This window comes from Accipiter gentilis, chromosome 1 (genome assembly GCF_929443795.1).
Source record: "Accipiter gentilis chromosome 1, bAccGen1.1, whole genome shotgun sequence".
Taxonomy (NCBI): Eukaryota; Metazoa; Chordata; class Aves; order Accipitriformes; family Accipitridae; genus Astur; species Astur gentilis.
This window is the reverse complement of record NC_064880.1, coordinates 5,818,184-5,837,354: the sequence shown is the minus strand read 5'-3', so window position 1 is coordinate 5,837,354 and position 19,171 is coordinate 5,818,184. Positions and strand designations below refer to the sequence as shown.

At 53.5% G+C, this 19,171-nt stretch overlaps 1 protein-coding gene across 2 annotated transcripts in view; it reads left to right on the top strand.

Moving 5' to 3' along the window:
* CASZ1 (castor zinc finger 1) overlaps positions 1 to 19,171 on the top strand; it is a 208,432-nt gene that overhangs the window by 90,478 nt on the left and 98,783 nt on the right. For both annotated transcript variants that reach the window (XM_049804962.1, XM_049804952.1), the window contains one exon: positions 7,756 to 7,841. In XM_049804962.1, the coding sequence (XP_049660919.1) occupies positions 7,838 to 7,841 (4 nt within the window). In that variant the 5' untranslated portion in view covers positions 7,756 to 7,837. The remainder of the gene's footprint in view (positions 1 to 7,755; positions 7,842 to 19,171) is intronic.

Below are 19,171 nucleotides of genomic sequence, written 5' to 3'. Positions count from 1 at the left end.
GGGGAACAAAACGGTGGCGCGGGGGCGGCAGCGGCGGGGGCGTGCTGGCTGCGCTGACAGCTGCCGGGGTTCTCTGCCACCGGAGCTCGTGGGGAGCCAGCGGGAGCGACGGCGATTGAGCCAGGGCCCCAGCCAAATCCGCATAATCAGGGGCTTTTCATAAATGCCCCATTTTTCATCCCCATCTAAGGCATTTGCTCTGAGAGTGCCGGTAGCCCTGACATGGAGGGACAGCGCTCCTGAGTCCTGGTGCGCACCCCTGGCTCTGCCCTCCTCGCTTGCTCTGCTCCCCCTGCACCCTCCTCTTCCTCTGCCCTCGTCTGGCACATTGGCAAGGGCCCGCTCCTCTGCCGAACCGCAGCTCCTGCCCTTCTGGCTATGGTAGGGCCCTGCCGGGGCTGGGACGGCGGAGGGAGCATGGAGCCGGCCTCATGGCTATGTCGATGGTGCCGGCTCCCACCACGGCAGGACCCGGTCTCTGCATGTGCCTCGCCATCCTTGGCACTGTCGCTTTTCCCTGGGGTCCCCCCTGCTTCCCTCACCTCTGCCTTTCCCCACCCTGCCCTGGGATACCACTTGCCCTTCTGCTACCTTCATCCAAAGCTCTGTGCTGGGGATTTTAAAGTCCTTTTCTACCCCTCCGCCCCTTTCGCAAGCTCTCTTCTTTCTCACTGCTCCCTCCTGTCCTTCTTTTCCCCATGCCCTTTCCAGTTCTCCATTTGCGCAGGGTCTTTTTCTCTCTCTCTTTTTTATAATTAATGATTAGTTTTAATTGGTTTGCTTAGGCAGCCTGACAGCAAATTAGCAGGAGCCAGCCCAGGGCTGCCGAATGCCAAGTTTGGGGACTGCTGTGCTTTACAGATGTCAGGGCGGGAGGTGGACTCCTTGAGATCCTCCCTTGGCGCCCCCCCCCACCCCCCGCCGCCGTGCGAGGCGGTGCCGTAGCTGCGCTGCGAGGTGGGGGTCTGGGGCCTTTCCTGGTCCTGGGTGCCATCAGTGCTGGGAAGCTGGGACCAGCAGTGGATTGGGACCAGCAGGGCTGCTGTCTCCCTTCCCTCTGTCCCATGCCTGGCTCCAGCAGACCAGAGGTGGCTGATGGGCACTGAGCTGCAGGGTTACCTTCAGCATGGCCCCTGTCCCTTTTCTACTGTCCAGCACTAGTTTTGCTCCTTCTTTTTGCATCACCTTTATTGAGCTGGACTGGGCTCTGCTCAACAGGTTTGAGCAGAGGGGGAAGGGGTGAGAGGCAGGGCAGGATTTCCCCGGGGAGTGCTGTGCCGAGGGGGAGTCCTCAGGAGCAATGAAGCAGGCGGCTCTACCCAGTGCTAAAAGGCAGGTAATGGGGAAAGGGTGGGAAGGGAAGGGGGGCTTTGCTCTTTTCTTCCTTCGCAGTGATTTCCCTTTGCTTTGCTTCTCTTTTCTTTGCCTTTTTTATAGCTCCCATTTTTCTTTTTTATGAGAGAGAAACTGCAGGGTTCTCCCAGGGCTGGGAAGAGCACTCGGTCCCAGGCTGCTCCCAGCCAGATGGAGGGGAAGAGAAGGGGGGCAGTGGGCCCGTAATCCTGGGAGGAGAGTTTTCCTGGTTAAAGAGGATTGGGGATGGAGTCTAGGACATTTCAGCCTGTTGTTTTAGGAAGAAGGGGCAGACCATGACCTCTCTGGGATGCTTGTTACCCTCATTTTCGGCACAAAACTTTGTGGAGCGCACTGGCAGCTGTGTAGCCCTAACAATCGGTGGATGTAGTTGGTTTGTATTGCGCTACTGGTATTGCCTTGTAATGGCAGCTGAAAAAGGGGAAAATGGGAGATAACATGAGTTTCCCTTCCCTTCAGCCTATGCGTTTTTCCCTGAGCACCCCAAGATCGGTAGGAGATGGTAGCTGGGCGTGACTGTGTGGTGAGAGCGTGCAGGACTCTGTCCCAGGAAACTCGGGGTGTCCTTCAGCTGCCCCTTGCTCTGCCCTGTTGGTCGTGCTGGTTCCTCACCTTGGCTCACCAGCTTCTCCCCCTGCTCAGGCCAGGCTTGGGCCAGACTGGGGACGTTTCTGTGCCGCTGCTCCATCCCCTCACTCCTGAGGGAGGGCGTGAGCTGCATTCCTCTGAGCATCAGCGCCTGGGCAGGGTCCATGGCCCAGAGCCCAGGCTGGGCATGCAGAGGAAAGAGATGGGGTTTGTAGCTGCCTTTTGTTCTGAAACATCTACTCAGCAGATGACAAGGCCCAACCGTATTTATAGAGCACCCAGGATATTCCAGCCCTTCTGCAAAACCAAGAAGGCTTGTCGGGCTGGTGACGGTAGGGGGTGTTTCTTGTCCCCGGCAATCCTGGACCTTCTCAGTTGTCCTTGCTTCAGGTGTTAATGGGTGCTTTTGTCCTTTCTGGATACCAGACCAGCCGTCAAGCTGAGTGTTAATATCTACATATGCCTTTTTATGGGATCCAGAGCACATGCAGAACTGAAATAGGAGGGATCTGGTGTCTTCCTGGGATTTCTGTCATGGAGGAACAGTCTTTTTGTCAGTCACAGAGGTCCCTGCTGCATTCCAGATTCATGAAAGATGGAAGCCAGCATAAACACGTCTGCTAGCAGATCCGTGTGTTGTTCAGCTGTGAGTGTACTGGCAAACACCATGCTGTGATACCTTGCTGCAGCCTGGCCCCTTCCCCAAAGACTCGTACATTTAGAGCTCACTCAGGTGAAAATACTGATAATGCACGTAGAGACTGATGCTATGCAGGCGTCCCCTGAGACTCAGAGGCTTTGGTCACGGTGCTCACTCCTCTGCCCCTGCCCTGTTCAGGACATGCTGCTGGGCACACTCACACAGCTCAAGTGTCACTCCCCAGTCCTGATGTGACCCTTAACAGAGAGTCCCTCACGTGGCTTTGCCAGTGGTTTGGACCTTAATTGAGCTTTGGGCCTCTGCAGAGCAAGGCTAGGGATGAGTCTTCCTTTCCTGGGGAAGGAGGGAGAGGGATGAGGGAGAAGTGTGGAAAAACACCTGCTAGAAAAGGCATTGAGACCTCCCAGCTCATTTCACTTTTGTGTGATCTTGGCTTATTCCCACAGCTGGTGTCCATGCAATAACAGAAGGTGCATTTTGAACTGCTGCAAAACTTCCATGTTCTGTGTGCTTAGGAAGTCCCCTTTTCCTTTTCACACCCACTCACCCTCTCGGGAGGTGTTTTAAGACCCTTTTCACTTTCTTGTAGGCTGTTTACATTTCACTGCACTTCAGTGAGCCAAAAGGGGCTCAAGGAGTTGGCCATATGCTGTACACCCTCATGTGCCAACAGGACTGTGACAGATCCAGCTGAGCCTGGTTATGACCCAGGCTGTGTCGTCTGTTTGTCAGTCCGTGGTTGGCCAGTGCCAAGGAATAAGTCGTGCTCAGACTTTTTTGGCCAGGTGAGGCTTGGGCCAGGCCAGCCACGTGACCACGTGCCCAAACCCTGTGCCGTAGCTCCTACTAGTGAGGCACGTGCGGCACTCAGCAGAGAGCTCAAGGACTGGCAGTGCTGTGGTGGCTGTATTCCCACCTGTAGGGCTGAGCTCAGGGCACTTGCTCTGCGGCTTACGAGGTTTATTGCTGATACCAGACTGATCAGAACAGTTTCGAAAATTGGTAGTGCCACTGGAGCGTCAGGTGCTCTATGAAGTTAAAGGAAGGCACAGCTCTTTCCCTGTGAGAGTAGCCGTCCTTCCTGGGGTCAGAGCTGTTCCTTCACTTCTCATTTTAGCAATGTGGGTGCCAATATTCGACCTCTCCCTTTGCAGTTTAGGGGACTCCATTATAATTGTGTAGTTCTTGACAACTGAATAGCAGCTGAGGATCACCAGCCATTTCACCGTAGAGCTACGGGTGGGAAACTGAGGCATGGAGATGAAGGTGCCTAAAGATGCCCTCAGAGTTCCCCGAGTGACTCGCTGAGGGATTATGCTGCCTGGGGTCCTCGGTTGCACATCCCACAGACTGCCGGCACAACCCATCGTTGCAAATGAAACTGAGGGGAGTGGAAAGGAGTGATGCCTCCTGCCCTGCCTCGCTGTGCATTTGGCTTGGCTTGTCGCCCTTCCTCTCCTCTTCTTCCCCCAGCACCCCTCACTGCCAGCACGTGCCCTCGGCCGGCAGCCTGAGCTGGCTCCTTTAAGGCAGGCACGCCGGGGAATTGCGCGTGGTGCCAGCCTTCGCTGCAAGTGCCTCTCCCGCTTCCCCCTCGGAAAGTTTCCTGCCCAATTGTTATGTGCGATCCGATCTGAAAGTTGCTCTCTAAGCTTCTTGTCACATTTTGACTTAATGAAGTGCAACTGGAGTGGGAATTGGGGTTCATCACGCCAGTCTCACTGCGCTCCCTTGTTGTCAGAAAACAGGGGCGGTTGGGGACCGTAATGCAACGCTGCAAGTCGTTATCATTCCGGTCAGTCTGTTTAACACAAAATTAAACAAAGAACTAATTAGTGCCTCATGAATTAATAAATGCGCAGTTGCCGGGTAGGAAGGGGAGGAAGGAAAAAAGGTTGTTGAAGGAAAGATACTGAAAAAGTCGAATTAGGATGTTGTGTCAAGGGGAAAAAAAAAATCTGAGTCCACTTTGGCGAAGAGTTTGGATCCATTGGTTTCCTTGGAATAAGCTCCCCTCCTCCTCCTGCGTCCTGCTTGTCTGCTCTAGAGCAGCGATGTACGGGCAGGCACGGGGAAGAGGCAGCCTTTCAGTGCTTAAAGGGGGCTTATAAGAAAGATGGGGGAAAACTTTTTAGCAGGGCCTGTTGCAGTAGGACAAGGGGTAATGGTTTTAAGCCAAAAGAGGGTAAATTTAAACTAGATAGAAGGAAGAAATTTTTTGTGATGAGGGTGGTGAAACACTGGAACAAGTTGCCCAGAGAGGCTGTAGCAGCCCCATTGCAGGAAACATTCAAGGTCAGGTTGGACGGGGCTCTGGGCAACCTGATCTAGTTGAAGATGTCCCTGCTCATTGCAGGGGGGGTTGGACCTTTAAAGGTCCTTTCCAACCCAAACTATTCTATGATTCTATGATTTCTTCACGGTGTTCCCTAGATGCTGGAGCTGGGATCCACGGGCCAGTAGCCAAATATAAATATTTATCCAAAGAGCTTTATGCCCAGATGTGGGAGCGGAGAGGTGTGGGGTGGAAGCCCTTCCTTGGAAAGGAGGGAGGCTTCAAAGATGGTCATGGCGAGCGAGTCTCCTCTCTTTGTCCGAATGCTTTGGAGCTTCATGCTTTCTGGTGAAGGGTATTATGTCATGGTTGGGGCCTGTCCCCAGAAGGTTTGTCTTCCTCTGACTCGGGGGAGGGAGCCAGCCTTTGGTCTCCTGAGTCAGAAGAGGGGGCTGGAGCAAGTCAAAGGGGAAGCCCCATGGAGGAGAGCAAGGAGGCAGGGACAAGGGAGGGAGGAGGAGGAGGAGGGAGGGTGGCAGCGGGGTGAGCAAGAAGAGGGGCAGGGTGAGGTGGCACCCATGGCTTCAGAGGTGGCAACACGTTGCTCATGTTTCTGGAGAATCCAAGATTGTCACCGTAACAGTGTGTAATCTCAGATTAACTATGTCCCAGCAATGCTCCCCCTGCCCCTGCTCCTTGCCCTATCAGTGCTAGCCGGCCTCGCTTCCCTCATGGAGGCATGCAGCGCTGGGGAGGACGGCTGGCACTCTTGCAGCGGAGCTGGGCGCACGGGCTGTGCTGGATGCCTACCCGGCCAGCCAGCCCCGCAGGTGCCGTGCCGTGCCACGCTGCAAGCGAGCGGGCTCTGCTCTGGCGCATTGTCAGGCAGGGAAGCAGGCAGAGCTGGGGGAGGGAAGAGTCCATCCTTAAGAGGACATGTCAAGTACAATTAGCGTTATCTGTCTAAATATGTACTGGGAACACAGAATACAAGAGGAGGCCTGGCTGGCTTTAATGGAGACATATGCAAGGTCATATTGCCTCATACAATCCCCCAATCTGATTTGGGGATTACACATTCTAAGTAAATTGGCGTTATTCCTCTTGCATCATTGATAAGCTGCGGCCGAAAGAAGGGGAGTAAAAAAAACAATTAAAAACTCAAACCCAAGAATTGACCGTGCACAGGGGCGAGGGAGTGAAGCCAGGAAGGCAGAGAGAGTTACAGGCAGAGAGCTTGGTGAAGGGGGAGAGAACAAAAGGGAGGGAGAGAAAAAAGAGCATGACAGAATAGCAGAGAAAGCGATGGAAAGAGCAAGGAAGAAGGGAAGAACAAAGGGAAGAAAAAGGTGGGAGAGGGGATGAGAGAGCCAGAAGGACAGAGGGTGCCAGGGTGGGAGAAGAACCTCAAGTGGGGGAGCTGTGCCCTCAGCCTTGTTAGCACAACGATTTGAGTGGGAAAGGAAGGAGACAGGCTGGTTATGCATCTTCCTCACCCGAGGGGCTCCCTGCGTTCCGTGTCCGTCCATCCATCTGGGATATCTCACCAGCTCCTTCCCACCCTGGGTCCCAGCCAACACCAGGCATCTATCTTTGGCGCAGCGTGCAGGCAGCGGTGGAGTGTGAGTGACAGGAGGAGGCCGTCCGCACGCATGGAGCACCAGGGCCCCAAAACACAGGGGCGAGCCACAGCGGCAGCAGAGAGTCCACAGAGCCAAGTCCCTCTCACTTTTGCTCTCCAAGGGGCTAAAGCAGGGTCCCTACAAGGAGCTGAGTTGCGGCACGCTTTGCTGCACCCTGGAGAGAGAGGCATGCTGTGAGCTGGTGCTTGGCGCAGGCGGTTGGGGCTCCTGGATTCAACCACGGACTCACTGTGCGTGACCTCGGGCCAGTTTTTCATTTCACTGCCACGGCTCGGGCAGTTGTGATAGCTGTTTTGGCAGGGTTGCAAAACAGAGACTGCAGGAATGGGCCAAGCACCCTTGCCATTGTGCATGAAGCCATCTTGTGCTCCCTGCCACCTTCCGGCTCTGGGAGAGGGAAGTCCCTGGCTGGCTGAGGGTGGAGCAGTCCTCCCCCTCCTGCGAGCTGTCCTCCCACCCTGCCTGTGCAGGATAACCCCCTCCGGAAGTCTCACGGCACGGCTTTTATGCTCTGTCACATTTTTGGAACATATGGTTTTAAATAATTCAATTTACTTTTCATGTGTTTTGCTGTGACTTTTTTTCCCCTGTCCCTTTTCTCTTTCCTCTTCACTCTCTGCATTCTCCAGGAAGGAAGACGCACAGATGAGTGGATAAGGGGGTTCAGTGCCTTGGGACCCAGTCCTGCACCCCATCATCTTGTGCCTCATTGGTGTGCAAGGGAGGCCTCAGCATTAACACACTGGTGAACCTCTGGGAAAGAGGGGTCAGCAGAGGAAATGGGAAGATTGGAAAGGGAAAAATTTGGCGTGGACCAGAAAGCACCCTTGGATGTGTGGGCAGAGTATGGTGCAGACCAGCATGAGGTCTGTCTCTGGTACCTGGGAAGCAGGATTCAGGCCAGTAACGGCCTGAGAGAGTGAGCGTAATGGCCTGAGAGAGCCAGTGCGCTCTCTATGCTAAATTATTCCCAGTCCTTTTTAGTAGTCTTATGCACAGTTAAGTGCAGGAGTGATGTGTGTCTCGTGGTGTGCGTGGCACTGCATGGTGCAGCCAGGAGCAGGAAGGCACTTCGTTCCCGTGCGAGGTCTGAATGGCCCATGCTGGCCCCGCTTGTAGCTGGGTTCTCACCCAGCTTTTGTGAGTGTCTGTGCCTTGGCTCTCGGTCAGGTGTGCCCTGTGTATTAACTGGAGTCTTTCTCTTCCTTCCCCAGGATGAAGTGAATTTAGAGCTAAAAAAGAGGCAAGAAACCAGGCCTTGAAATCTCCGAAAGGTAGGAGAGACTTCAGACTGCAATGGGTATGTCACTACGCCCTCCTGGGTTCTCTTTTCCTCTGTGTGTCTCTCACACTTTATGGCCTGCTCGCTGTAGCTGTGTCTGCACTAGAACTTCTGGGATTGGCCTGTTGTTAGTTATAAAGAGACATGAAAATACAAGAAGGTCTAATGCAGACATGGCCTGTGTGTGTCCTAATCTCATCTTTGTCTTTGTACACCAGTTGTTCTGGGCACCTGGTTTTGTCACTGTGGGTTTTCCTCAGTATCTTCTCTACTGCCTCTATCTTTACAGATAAAATATGTGTAAGGGCTTTGGTGAGGAGGGTACTGCTTTATCTTTGTCCATGTGGGCTGGTGGGAGATGGATAAGGTCCTCTCACTGAATAGGATGCAGTCTCCATCTACTGTGAAGTTTTGCTGAGCTCAGTTCACATAATTTAAGATGGTGATGTGCATGCTCTCCTCCTCCTCTGGCACATTTTTATCCATTCAGACTGCAGCATCATGCTGGTAGGATGGAAGCAGCTCTGTGTCTCCAGCAGAATTCTGACTTTTCTGGGTTTTCCCTTTACCTAGACCCTCACGGTCTGGGTTCTTGCAGAAAACCCCCAACTTCGCAGTCTCCTAGAGCTGGATGGTCACTTAGTCCATGCCTGATAAGAATCAAAGGCCTAGAGCCCAGGGAAGTGAAAGGTGATTGCCTCTCTTAAAAGCCTCATCTCCATGTGGTGGGTAAGAGAGTCCCTATGCCACCTCAGGTGATGCTCACTGAGAAGTCCCTGCCACGCCAAGGCAGTTCCTACTGTCCTTGCCTCCTCCTCCTGGCCCCGGGAGGACCACGGGGCTCCCTTGAGTGTCAGCCAAAGAGTTCCCACTCTTTTCCCCACGTCTCTGTGCTGTACCCTCTGCAGCGCCGCCAAGTCTAGCCTCTCCCATTGCTCCTCTCCCTCCCCAGGCGCCAAGGCAAGTCTGAATACCAGGCCAGGGCAGGAATGCCAGTGGCGGTGGGGAGGGTGGGGAGTGCTCTGCCCCGTGGGACATCACCTCAGAGGTGCCGGGAGCACTCGCTGCGATGTGTCTGCGCTTAGAGCATCCCTGCAGTAGTGGGGACCCCTGAGCCCCAGCGTCAGGGAGCTCATAGGCTGAGTCCGAGTGGTATCAAGAGGGGCCCGGGCTGGCTGGGGCGGGAGGGGGCCCCAAGCCAGGCTGGGCAGTGTCAGAGGTGACCGGTGGAAGGCCAGTGTTATGTAAATACCGTTGCTGTAACATGGCAGGCCTGAATGGCCCTGTGCGTCCATCCATCATTGCTGGGGAACAGAAGCCTCCCTGGGAGCACGGGGGGCCGGCAGTGCGGGGCATGCAGACACAGGCAGCATGTGCCCTACTCATAAACTGTTTGTTTTCTTTTTGTCTTTCTCGTTTCGGGGCACCCCGCCGAGAGCAACTCTCTGTTTTGTCCTTGCAACCTCTCCCCCAACCTTCCCCCTGCCACTTCAGCCCTTCCTTTTCCTCCCTCCTTCCCCCCGCCCTTAAAAAAATGGGGGGGAAAAAAAAAGAAAAAAAAAAAAAAGAAAGTCCCCAGTTCACATTGCGGCTTCTTTCTCTGACTTCAAAGGCTCCCCATCATTGTTTGGGATCGGCAGGCAGTGGCCCTGAAAACGTGATCACAGCCAGGCACAGTGTAGGTCACCACCGAGCGCCATGCTCCGAGTGCTGAAAGGAACAGGCAGATTCTTCCCTTTTCATGCTTCACAACCCTGGTTACAGTGCTCTGCCTCGCCCGCGTGCTCCTCGCTGCGTGGCTATTCTTGCTCTTTTCTCCTCCTTTTCCTCCCGCCCTCCCTCCATCTCTTTCTCTCAGGTCCCTCATTTCTCTGTCCGTTTGCTGTCATTCTGCCTTCCCCTGTGCCCAGCATTACACACTTTTCACACTTTCTTCTCTTTCTTCTTTCTGTTACTTTTCTTCCTCACTCTCTCCTGCCTGGTATGGCACCACTGCCCCTTCTCTTTCTCTCCTCTCTTTGGTGCTCTGTTATATGAATCACTGTTTTCTTTTTCCCTTTTCCCTCTCCTACAGGTCAGGCTGGAGGTTGATTTCCTCATGCTCCCCGTTCCTGTTCGGTAGCAGCCTTCCTCTGACATTTGCCTGTGTTTCTGTCTTCCCCAGTGATATCTCGCTCACTGTGCCCAAAATTGCGGAGGTTCTGTAATCTCTGGATTAGCCCCAGACAGCCTGCAGTCCTGTTCTCCCCGCAAGGTGCAAGCCGACTGCTTTCATGTGCAATGGGCTTACTCCCCCGGAGTTTAGCACAGCCTTACGTGGGGAGGCAGCACACGGTGCCTGCCAACAGTGTCAGCTTCCAAACTTGCTCTCTGGCTTTGCTGGTTAACCTGCAAGGAGCTAGCAAGTAGGGTTAGTGTTGCGGCCGAATTTGTGAAGCCAGGCGCTGACTTCACGTCTATCACAGGGTAACAGAGGAAACATTTGAATCTTGTAGGTCTCATGTGGAACATGACACTGGTGGTAGTGCTGGAGGGCAGAGTTAGGCAGAGATGAGGCAGAGTGAAGCAGGCCCAGCAGTTCGAATGGGCCTCCCAGAATACTTTTGCAGTGGATTTCAACCGGGGAACGTCACCTCATTGTTCTGAAACTTGGGCGCACGTTCGGCTGCACGGCGAGCCACAGTCAGGTGGCAGCTCCTTGCCTGCAAAGCATCCCCCCCAGCAGCACCAAGAGTTTCATTTTATCTGCAGCAGAACAGTACAGGACTCAGCACCCCTCCAGCACCCAGCCGGGGTACAGCCGCCCTGTCCTCCGCCCCTGGAAGCGGAGATCACGGTGCTTGTGCCTCTGGTGATTTGTGAGGTTGTTTTAATGCCGAAGAGCCCACCAGGACTTGTCTCTTGCTAAATAGGCATATTAAGGGACATTGCGGCAGGGGTTATAGAGTAATAATTTGTCCTAATGAGCTGGTGTCACGTTCTCCTAGGCCGAGCTGCGTGCGAGCAGGAGCCGTGGTAGGAAGGGGCTGCACTGGCTGACCTGTCAGCCCAGGTTAATGAAGTACTGTGCCGCTTGGGGGGTCAGAGAGCAGAAGCTCAGCCAGCCTGCAGTGGCTCAGGGGGGCTGGAGGGGAAGGACAGGGCTCTCCCCTGAGCTGAATGCCCCGGGCAAAGGCCTGTTGCCCTGCAGGACAGAGCAGCAGGATGCACATTATGACACTGGGATCTCTGTGCTGTGCTGGTGGGCTGAGTGCCACTGCATCCTCATCAAACTGTCTCAGCAGGCAGAGGTGAACCTGCTGCAGCTGAGATTTGGCAGGGGTTTGTCCTCTGGCCTTGCAGGGCAGCCCGGGTTGGCAAATGTGGAAGGAGGCTGGAGAAATAAGAAAGAAGAGATCTCGCCTCTTTTACAGGTGCTCCCGACACTGGCAGGGCTGAGCTCCCACACAGCCAGACCAAAAGAAAAATTCCTTGTGACACCAGGGATAGGTGCAGGCAAGTGGACGGTGGTGATGACCAGTGTCTCTGGGAGGTTTACAGAAAGATGCCACGTGTTCATCCTCACTTTTCTCTGTGCACAGTGCATGAACAGCCAGAGGAAGTTCTCTCTGTCCTTCCTGTTCCTTCTTTCTCCTCCCCTTATGCTTCCCCATGGCTTGCTGAGATCCTTTGCCTTGCATGGCAACTCTAAACCCAAGCAGTTGCTTCCATCCCTTCTGGGTAGCTGTGCAGCAAAGGCGGAGGGAGACTTTTGCCAGCCCCCCGAGTGAACGGTATTAGGGAGCAGGCTGGCCGCAGGACATCCTGGGCAGCTGTGGTTTGAGCAGGGCTCTGCACATTGCAGGAGGAGGCAGGAGAAGCCAAGAAGGGGGAGTCCTGGCCCACCTGCTGCCTCAGGAATTCGTGGCCTGCCTTGCCCCTGTGGATCACACACCACCCCATTTGTGCTGGGGCAGGACAGTGCCCTTGGCCACACCAGTGCCCTGCAGTCTACAACACAAGCCCTGTATACCATCGTCCTCCTCCTCCCACTTGCCTTCCTTTGCTCCTTCCCCCCCTGCTTCTCTTTGCTTTTCTCTGTCTCCATCTCTCTTTCCCTTTCATCTACTCAGAAGGCTTTACTCTACTTCCTTGTCACCCTAATTGATTGCATTAACCTTTCAGCGTATTGGATTTCCCCAGCACCGTGCAGAGAGCACTGTGCAATATGCTTATAATCTGGGCTGTAATGGACAGGGAGCAGTCAACGAGCCCCTGCTCCAACAGGTTCTGCTGACAACTTCTTCTTGGGGAGGAGGAGGAGGAGTGCATCGGTGGGGCCTGCCCGGCACGGCTGTCCTACAGCCTGCACAGACCTCGCTGCTCCCCAGTGAGCAGTGTGGCAGGGCACAAGTGGTGGCAGCTTGTGAGAACAGAGTCCTTCGAAAAGGATCCAGCTTGGGAAGGGGGGGGGGGGCAGGTGTCGTATTTGACCCTATTCCTGTAATTTTTCCTTGTGTCTGAGCCCCCCTCTCCTCTGTCTGCTCTGTCTACAGTTTTGTTCCATCTGTTTGATACTAAATTAATGTACGCTTTACATTTAGGCACTTGTTGCTAGTGGCAGGATGAGAAGACAATATCATGGAATCTGCATGTTTTCACATCGTGCTTGAATTTGTCTTTTCCTTTAATTTCAGTGTATGAGGATGTGAGGGAGGTGGATACTTTTCCTGGGATTTCAAAGATAAAAGCATAGGAATATTGTGCTCGTGAGGAATACAGCACCAGGGTGCAGAGAGATCAAGAGGTGGAAGCCCTGGATTATATCTCAGGCTTGGCCTTGGATAAATCCTTTTACTCCCTGGTACCTTATTTCGCCCGCAGGATGGTGGAGCTGTGATTTTGGTGCCCTGTAACGTGCTGCAGAGTCTGCAGGAGAGCTGTGGGGAGACCCAGGGCTGTTATCTCGGCCCACTGGGCAAGGGTGGGAAGGTGACTGCAGACAGGCAGTGAAGCTACACAGCCAAGTGTCACTGCTCATGCTGACTGTGAGGCAGGAAATAAACCCGTAAGATCAGTGGCAAGAGCACTGGTTAAGAGTTGGTTAAAGGCCTGGCGTCTTTCTGGTGGTCAGGGCCAGAGCCGAGACATGCTTTACCGTTCGTTTATTTTAAAGGACTGCAATGATGGATCTGCCACAATCTTCTGGCGGTGGTGCCCCCTTTAAACTATCCTAGCGAGGCTTCAGTTGAGCAAAATGCCTTGAGCACTGGGTTGAGTTTTGCTTAAGCCAAGGTCATTTAAGCACATATTTAGAAGTTTCATTCGACATGGACTGTAGGATGAGACCTAGACCCCTGTGAGGCCCTTTTATAGTTCTCCTTTTTAAACAGCATTTAGCCCAAGATGGGTCTTCATTTATGGTTATGGCTCACTGTGTAAAAAATAGCAATAGTGGAAGGGTTTCTGTTCACTTCATAGGTCTTTAGCTCAAGAGTTACATCATCTTGTTAAAAGCAGAGTTACTCCTGCCGCTTTAGAAGGTGGCCCACTCTGCCCTGGAGAAGTTTAGAAACTTTGCAAGTTCCTAGGCACACCAGGAGGAGGGGACAGGGCCGTATTGTGAAAGGTAAAGGTAAATCCCCAGTCTCTCTTTGTTTTTCCAGGAAGAAAGGAGAAATTACGGAAGTCAGAGGGAGGAACAAACTTTATTTCGGGTGATCATTCTGAAAAGTGGGAGGCTCCTTACAAAGCAAGAGATAGTAGAGGGGAGGGACTTTATTTTAGGTTAAACAGAGAAGAAATAGGAGCAGGAAGCAAAGGATGAGAAATCTAAAACAGGCAAGAGAGAAAGAGAGAGCGAGAGCAGCACCTCCTAAATGGAAGAGTAAACAGGCACTCCGAGGCATTAACTTAATTGATTGTTCTGCAACAGGCTGAACGCTGTGTTATTCTGTCGCCGTGGCAACAACCCAAAAAAATTGTCAGCCTGTTTGGATGAAGTGAAGCGAAACATTCTCTAATTTGCGGTGATCCGGGTGTTTGTTTTCCTTCCGAAGAGGCGGGGGCTCTATTGATCTATTGTTTGCACAGAGCTTTTTTTTAATGGCGATATGGGGAAAGCAGGAGGCTGGGGTGTGCTCCTGGGGCAGGTGAGGCAATGGGGGTGTCTCTGCCGTGTTTCCCCAGATCTGCCTTTGCAGGCTGGCCATGCAAATCCAGCAGAAACTCTAGCAGTAGGAACTGTCCCAGGGAAGCTTGAGGACAGGAGAAAGTGTTTGACTGTGATGAGCTTGTGCCAGAGCTACTGCTTCAGTCTCTCCTGTTCTCGTCCCTTTGGGCTTTTGCAATTCCTTCTGTATTGCAGTCTCTGGTTTTAGGTAAGGACAGCTACGACTGCCTCAGAGACAAGAGCAGTTCTGTCCCCCCTCAACTCCCTTCCCAGATCCACGCTATTCCGTTTAATGTGTGCAGACCTGTGCCTGTGCACACCCTGTGCTTGTGGGAATGCGTTGTCGCACACTCACTGGAGAAGGGGAGTCATGTTTGAGTTTTATGCCAGGACCACAACTGTGGTAAGATAACAAAGTGCCCACTTTGAGCTCTCCATGACAGCAGCAGAGAGGTCAACTCCCTGGGCCAAAGCATGAGGGATTTTGTCCCCTGGGATAGGGAACCGAGCTGCTCCAAGGGGCTGTGTGGGACGGGAGGTGGGGACAGCCACGGTGGGACGGGTGGGCAGGGTGAATTGTGGCAGACACAGCTTGGGCCAGACCCTGGGGGGTGGCGCGGATGGGGGAAGAGGCACCACAAGTTGTGCAGTGGCTTGTGCACCTCGTCAGCTGCATCTGGCCATGCACAGCCCTGGGGGCCAGGAAGGAGCTCCTGGGGATGCCACTTGCTGTCAGCACATGCTTGGTTTCAGAGTGAAATGTTGCTGCAGCACTTGCTTCAGCTGGGAAATGTTCAGTCAGAATGGGAAAGCCCAGGAGACCAGGGAGCAAGCCCACGTGGCCAGGGGTGAGCATCAAGGCCTTGGGCCAAAGACATGATGCCAAGCGACGGGTGCTGTGGCAGTGGAGGGGAAAGCTGGCAAAAAGGTGCCTTACAGGTCTGCAGCAGGGGGAACAGGCAAAGATGGCTCCGAGCCAGTGGGAGGGTGAGTGGCAGAGGTGGCTCTGGGCCAGCAAAGGAGAGCAAAGAGGGTTTCCTTGTGACAGAGGATGAGTAAAAGGGACACGCTGCTGACCATCCTTGTGCATGGCCCTGCACGGAGGTTTCACTCTCTCGTTTCGGGTTTTCTGCGCTCCCACAGCCTTCGGGCACCCCAGTGGGGAGCCCCATGTTTCCCATCCAGGCAGATCATCCTCATTACTCCTCAGTGTCCCAGCCCACGCACAGCTGGTCCAGCTGCTGTACAGGGGCTGTCTAGTTGATCCCTAAGATTTCAGGGAGAGCTGTAGAATATGTCAGTGTCAAGAGCTGGAGAGTGTTGCTTTGTGGGGTGTGCAGGAGCAAAAAACCACAGTATGTTCCTGTGCTCTTCCTGCCTCCCTCTCTGCTCTCTTCTTTGTTGTCTTGGGTTTTTTTCCTCCATTTGTACTGTTTTTGCTTTATCACCCTTTTTCTCCCCCCCCCCCCCTCTCTGTCTCCCTCTCCTCTATTTCACTCTGTCCATCTGGTTTTTAACTCCTCTGCTCTGTTGCTCTTTCTCACAGTGTAGATGTGAGGGGGGATAAGAGACTGTCGCTGCCAGGTGAGCAATGTCACTCGCTGCTGTGTCCTGTTTGGGGATCTGTCCCCTGTGCTCCTGATGGGTGTGCGTGGGTGGGGGCACCATGGGCAGGTGAGAGAGGAGCACTTCACCTCTCCCGGGAGAAAGACGAGCTGCCAGTGAAAGTTTGGTGGTTATTGGCGTAGAGAGAAGCTAAATAACCCTGTAACTGGTATGAAGGTGAATTCATGGTCTAGTGAGCACTGAAAATATGAGAGGGCTCTGAGACAGGCAAAGTGTGGAGAGGGGAATGCAACTCGCCCGTGGCTCAGGGCAGTGCTGTGTCTCTAGAGTGGTGTGGGGACGTGTGCTGTTGCCATCCTGAGCACCAGCTGCAGCACACCGCCTTCTGGGGAACTGGCCGCGACGAGGAGGGTGCTCGGTACTGCAAGTTTGGAGACAAATGAGGCACGCACGCATTGACGCGGCAAGAACCCCTGCAGATGAATTCTGTGTACCTCTGCGCGTGGACAGCCACGCAACGTCTGCCTGCACAGCTCTGTACACCTGGGTGGCTGCTTGCCCACACGGTGCCATGAGGCTGTGCACATACGTGTGCACAAATGTGCAGACAGCTGTGCCCACGCAAGATCTCACAGGTTCACATCTCTGCATGTCCTCGTGTGTAGATGCATCCGCAGCTATGCGAACACAGGGGCGCAGGCACACACACGCTACAAATTCAGTCCTCTGCTGTCTGCATCGGCTCGCAGTCAAGTCAAATTCCTCTCTGGTGTTAGTACGCTCTAGTCAGGCAGCACAGACGGATTTATCCCAGCATATCTTGAATGTCTGTGCGGTTACCTGCTGTGAGCGGGAGAAGAGTTGCAGGAAATCTATTCTCCTTCCAGCTGGGAGAGGCTGATGCCTTGGAGTACCAGGAGATGTGCAAAGAGGAAACCCCCTTCAGCTTTTCACCTGGAGCTGGTAATCTCCTTGCGCAGAATCCCTGGAACAGGGGAATTGCATTTGAAGCTCAGCCAGTGGTGATTTAGTGTTAGACGTTCGCAGAAGAGACTTTGATTAATTCGTAGTAAAATCAAGTAGCACTTGGGTGCCAGCACCGCATTCCAGGGTGAGCCGGCGACCGAGGTGCGCGCTGGGCGGGCTGCCAGGTGCCTGAGCAATCCCCGCGGAGGTGGCAGCGCCATCCAACCCACAGCCTCTCCCTGCTTGGGCTTCTTAATTATTAATTTATTTTTCTCCCTTCCTTGGCAAAAAAATAGTATTTGGTAACGACCTCAAATTGCAAAATGCTGATGATTTGGAGAATGTGTCACAGAAGCTCCAGGGTGATAAAGGGGAGACGAATCCCAGCCAACAATCCGGCTCAGCCAGTTTGCCTATTTATTAAAGAAAAAGCCCAGATCATTAACTTTTTTGTTGTTGTTCTGTTTGTGGGCAACTCCCTGCTGGCAACTTTCGGGCGCCCAGTAAATTAAACCGAGTATCGGCCTGGTTCGGGGCAGCCTGAGCACCTAGTTAAAGCTGTGAAATGCGTTAGAAACTGGCTTCGTTTATGTTAGCGCATGAATAAACCCTTTAGGGTACCATGCAAAGGTGCTTTCTGGCATAAAAGTGGTGTCGGAAAATCCTCACTCGCTGCCCTATGGAGGGTCAGGTATTGTAACTGGAGAGCTGAGCTTCACTTCTCCTCCCACTGCTTGTTCACACAGTTAATTGCCCCTCGACACGTTGCTGAGCCATGTTGGTCCCTGGAGAAGCAGGGCTGGAAGAGAGCATCTGTAGGCACAGGCTTTGTTGGTTCCCCATTTGCCTGCTTGGTTTGGTTGTTGAATAAAGAACAGTTTAGGGATGGGCTTGCCTGCCTGGTGCCTCTGTGAACTCAGAGAGTTCCCTGTGCTATCAGGGAAGGGTGATCACGTCCCCCTCCTCTGGAACATCCCACGTGTTCGCTGAAGTAGTGCTTCAAGCTAAATCAGTTTGCTGAGGGCTCCAGCTTCCCTTAATTCAGTGTCAGGACCGGGCTTGCATGGCTATTATTCAAGAAGCTTTATCAGAAGCACAAAGCTAGCATCTGCCCTCCTGCTTCCCTCTGGGCATCACCAGCTCTCCTGCCCTGGGTTTGGCACACAGAGACTCGAGGGACTGCCTCACGGAGCCCATTTGCAGGCAAAACTCGTTTCAGCTCCTAGAGAGTCTCGGCTGTTACGCTGGCTAGAGGAGCGTGGTGGCTCGTTGCTAGTCACTGGCAGAGCAGTGCAGAAGTGCAGAGAACCAGCTGGAACTCAGAAGCTCATCTGGGAAAAGGGAGCAAAGATGCTGGGATCGCCAGCCTCGCCCCTTTCCTCTTTCAACCCAACTCAGTTGTAATTAGGGCTGGATTTTAGGTTTTAATCTCAGCTGATGTCCGACTTCCCTCAGAGGTAGCCACCGTCTTCCCTAGGCCTGGTTCATCTCCCTCCACGATGATTTCTCTGGTGAAGCCTGCCCAGACCCGTGCTCACGTGGGTGCTGATGGGAGGAGAAGGGTATTTTTCAAGGTTTCTGCTAGGTTTTTTTCTTCTGAAATACAAGGATGTGCAATTTTTTTAGTTTCAATTTAGCATTGGAGAATTTTATAATTTAGTAATTAAAATCTCTGATAGGCTTTAGAAATTGCAGCTAATTGAATTTAATGGGAAGATGATTTTCAATTTTATTTGATTACCCGGACCCCTGGCATTGGTATTTATGGGAAAAAAATGGGAAATGTGCTGTGTGGGCTAAGATGGCATAATTGAATTAGGGCTAATCGGATTTCTTCGTCATGAATTTCACTATAATTTTCCTATAATTTTCCATTAGATATCTAGTTTACAAATATTCACAAAGAAATGAAGCTCTTTCGGAATGGAGATTGCTGGCTAACAGGATTATAGGGACGATAGCTCGGCACTGCCAGCCCGGGCTCCTTCAGTAATGCAATCGCTGCGTCTGCCTCACACTTACCGCCCGCCGCTGCTCCCCACACCCCCTCCGGCCCACTGCCAGGGCTCCCGAGGGGCCGCAGCCGCGCTTTCTCTGGGGTCTTTGCTGCCTCTTCACGGTGGTGTCCATGTGCCACTTCGCTGCACACATAGCCTCGTGCACAGGCACACGTGTCCCTGCCGGTGCTGTGCCGGCGCGTGTGCACGCGCAGCATTGGTGCGTACCCAGGGTTGCTCAGAGTCACTTGCGTGCGTGCTTGCGTATCCCCTGTGTCAGCACCGGCGATGCTCAGGCAGCCTCGTTGCACAAGCAGGGCCAGCCCACGCGGATGCACGCGTGCTGCATCGTGGGCATCTCTCTGCATGCACTCGTCACCGTTGTCTCCCGCACGAGGGGATGCTTTGCCTTCCTTCCCTGTTGCTGTGGTGGGAATGCTGCTGTCACATCCCAGAGGAGGGGTCGCAGTCGGTCCCTGCTGTACGTTGTCCGAGGTCTCCTCTGGGGTCTTGCTGTCCGTTTCTTACCTCCTCCATCATCTCCCCTCACTTCCCTGCTGTCCCACCTGCTCCATCGGGGACAGTCCCCAGCATCCTGCTGTACCCACCTCAGTGCCCTGCATGGAAGCGGGGCTGACGCAGCCTCTGCCTTTGACGGGGCAGGTAGA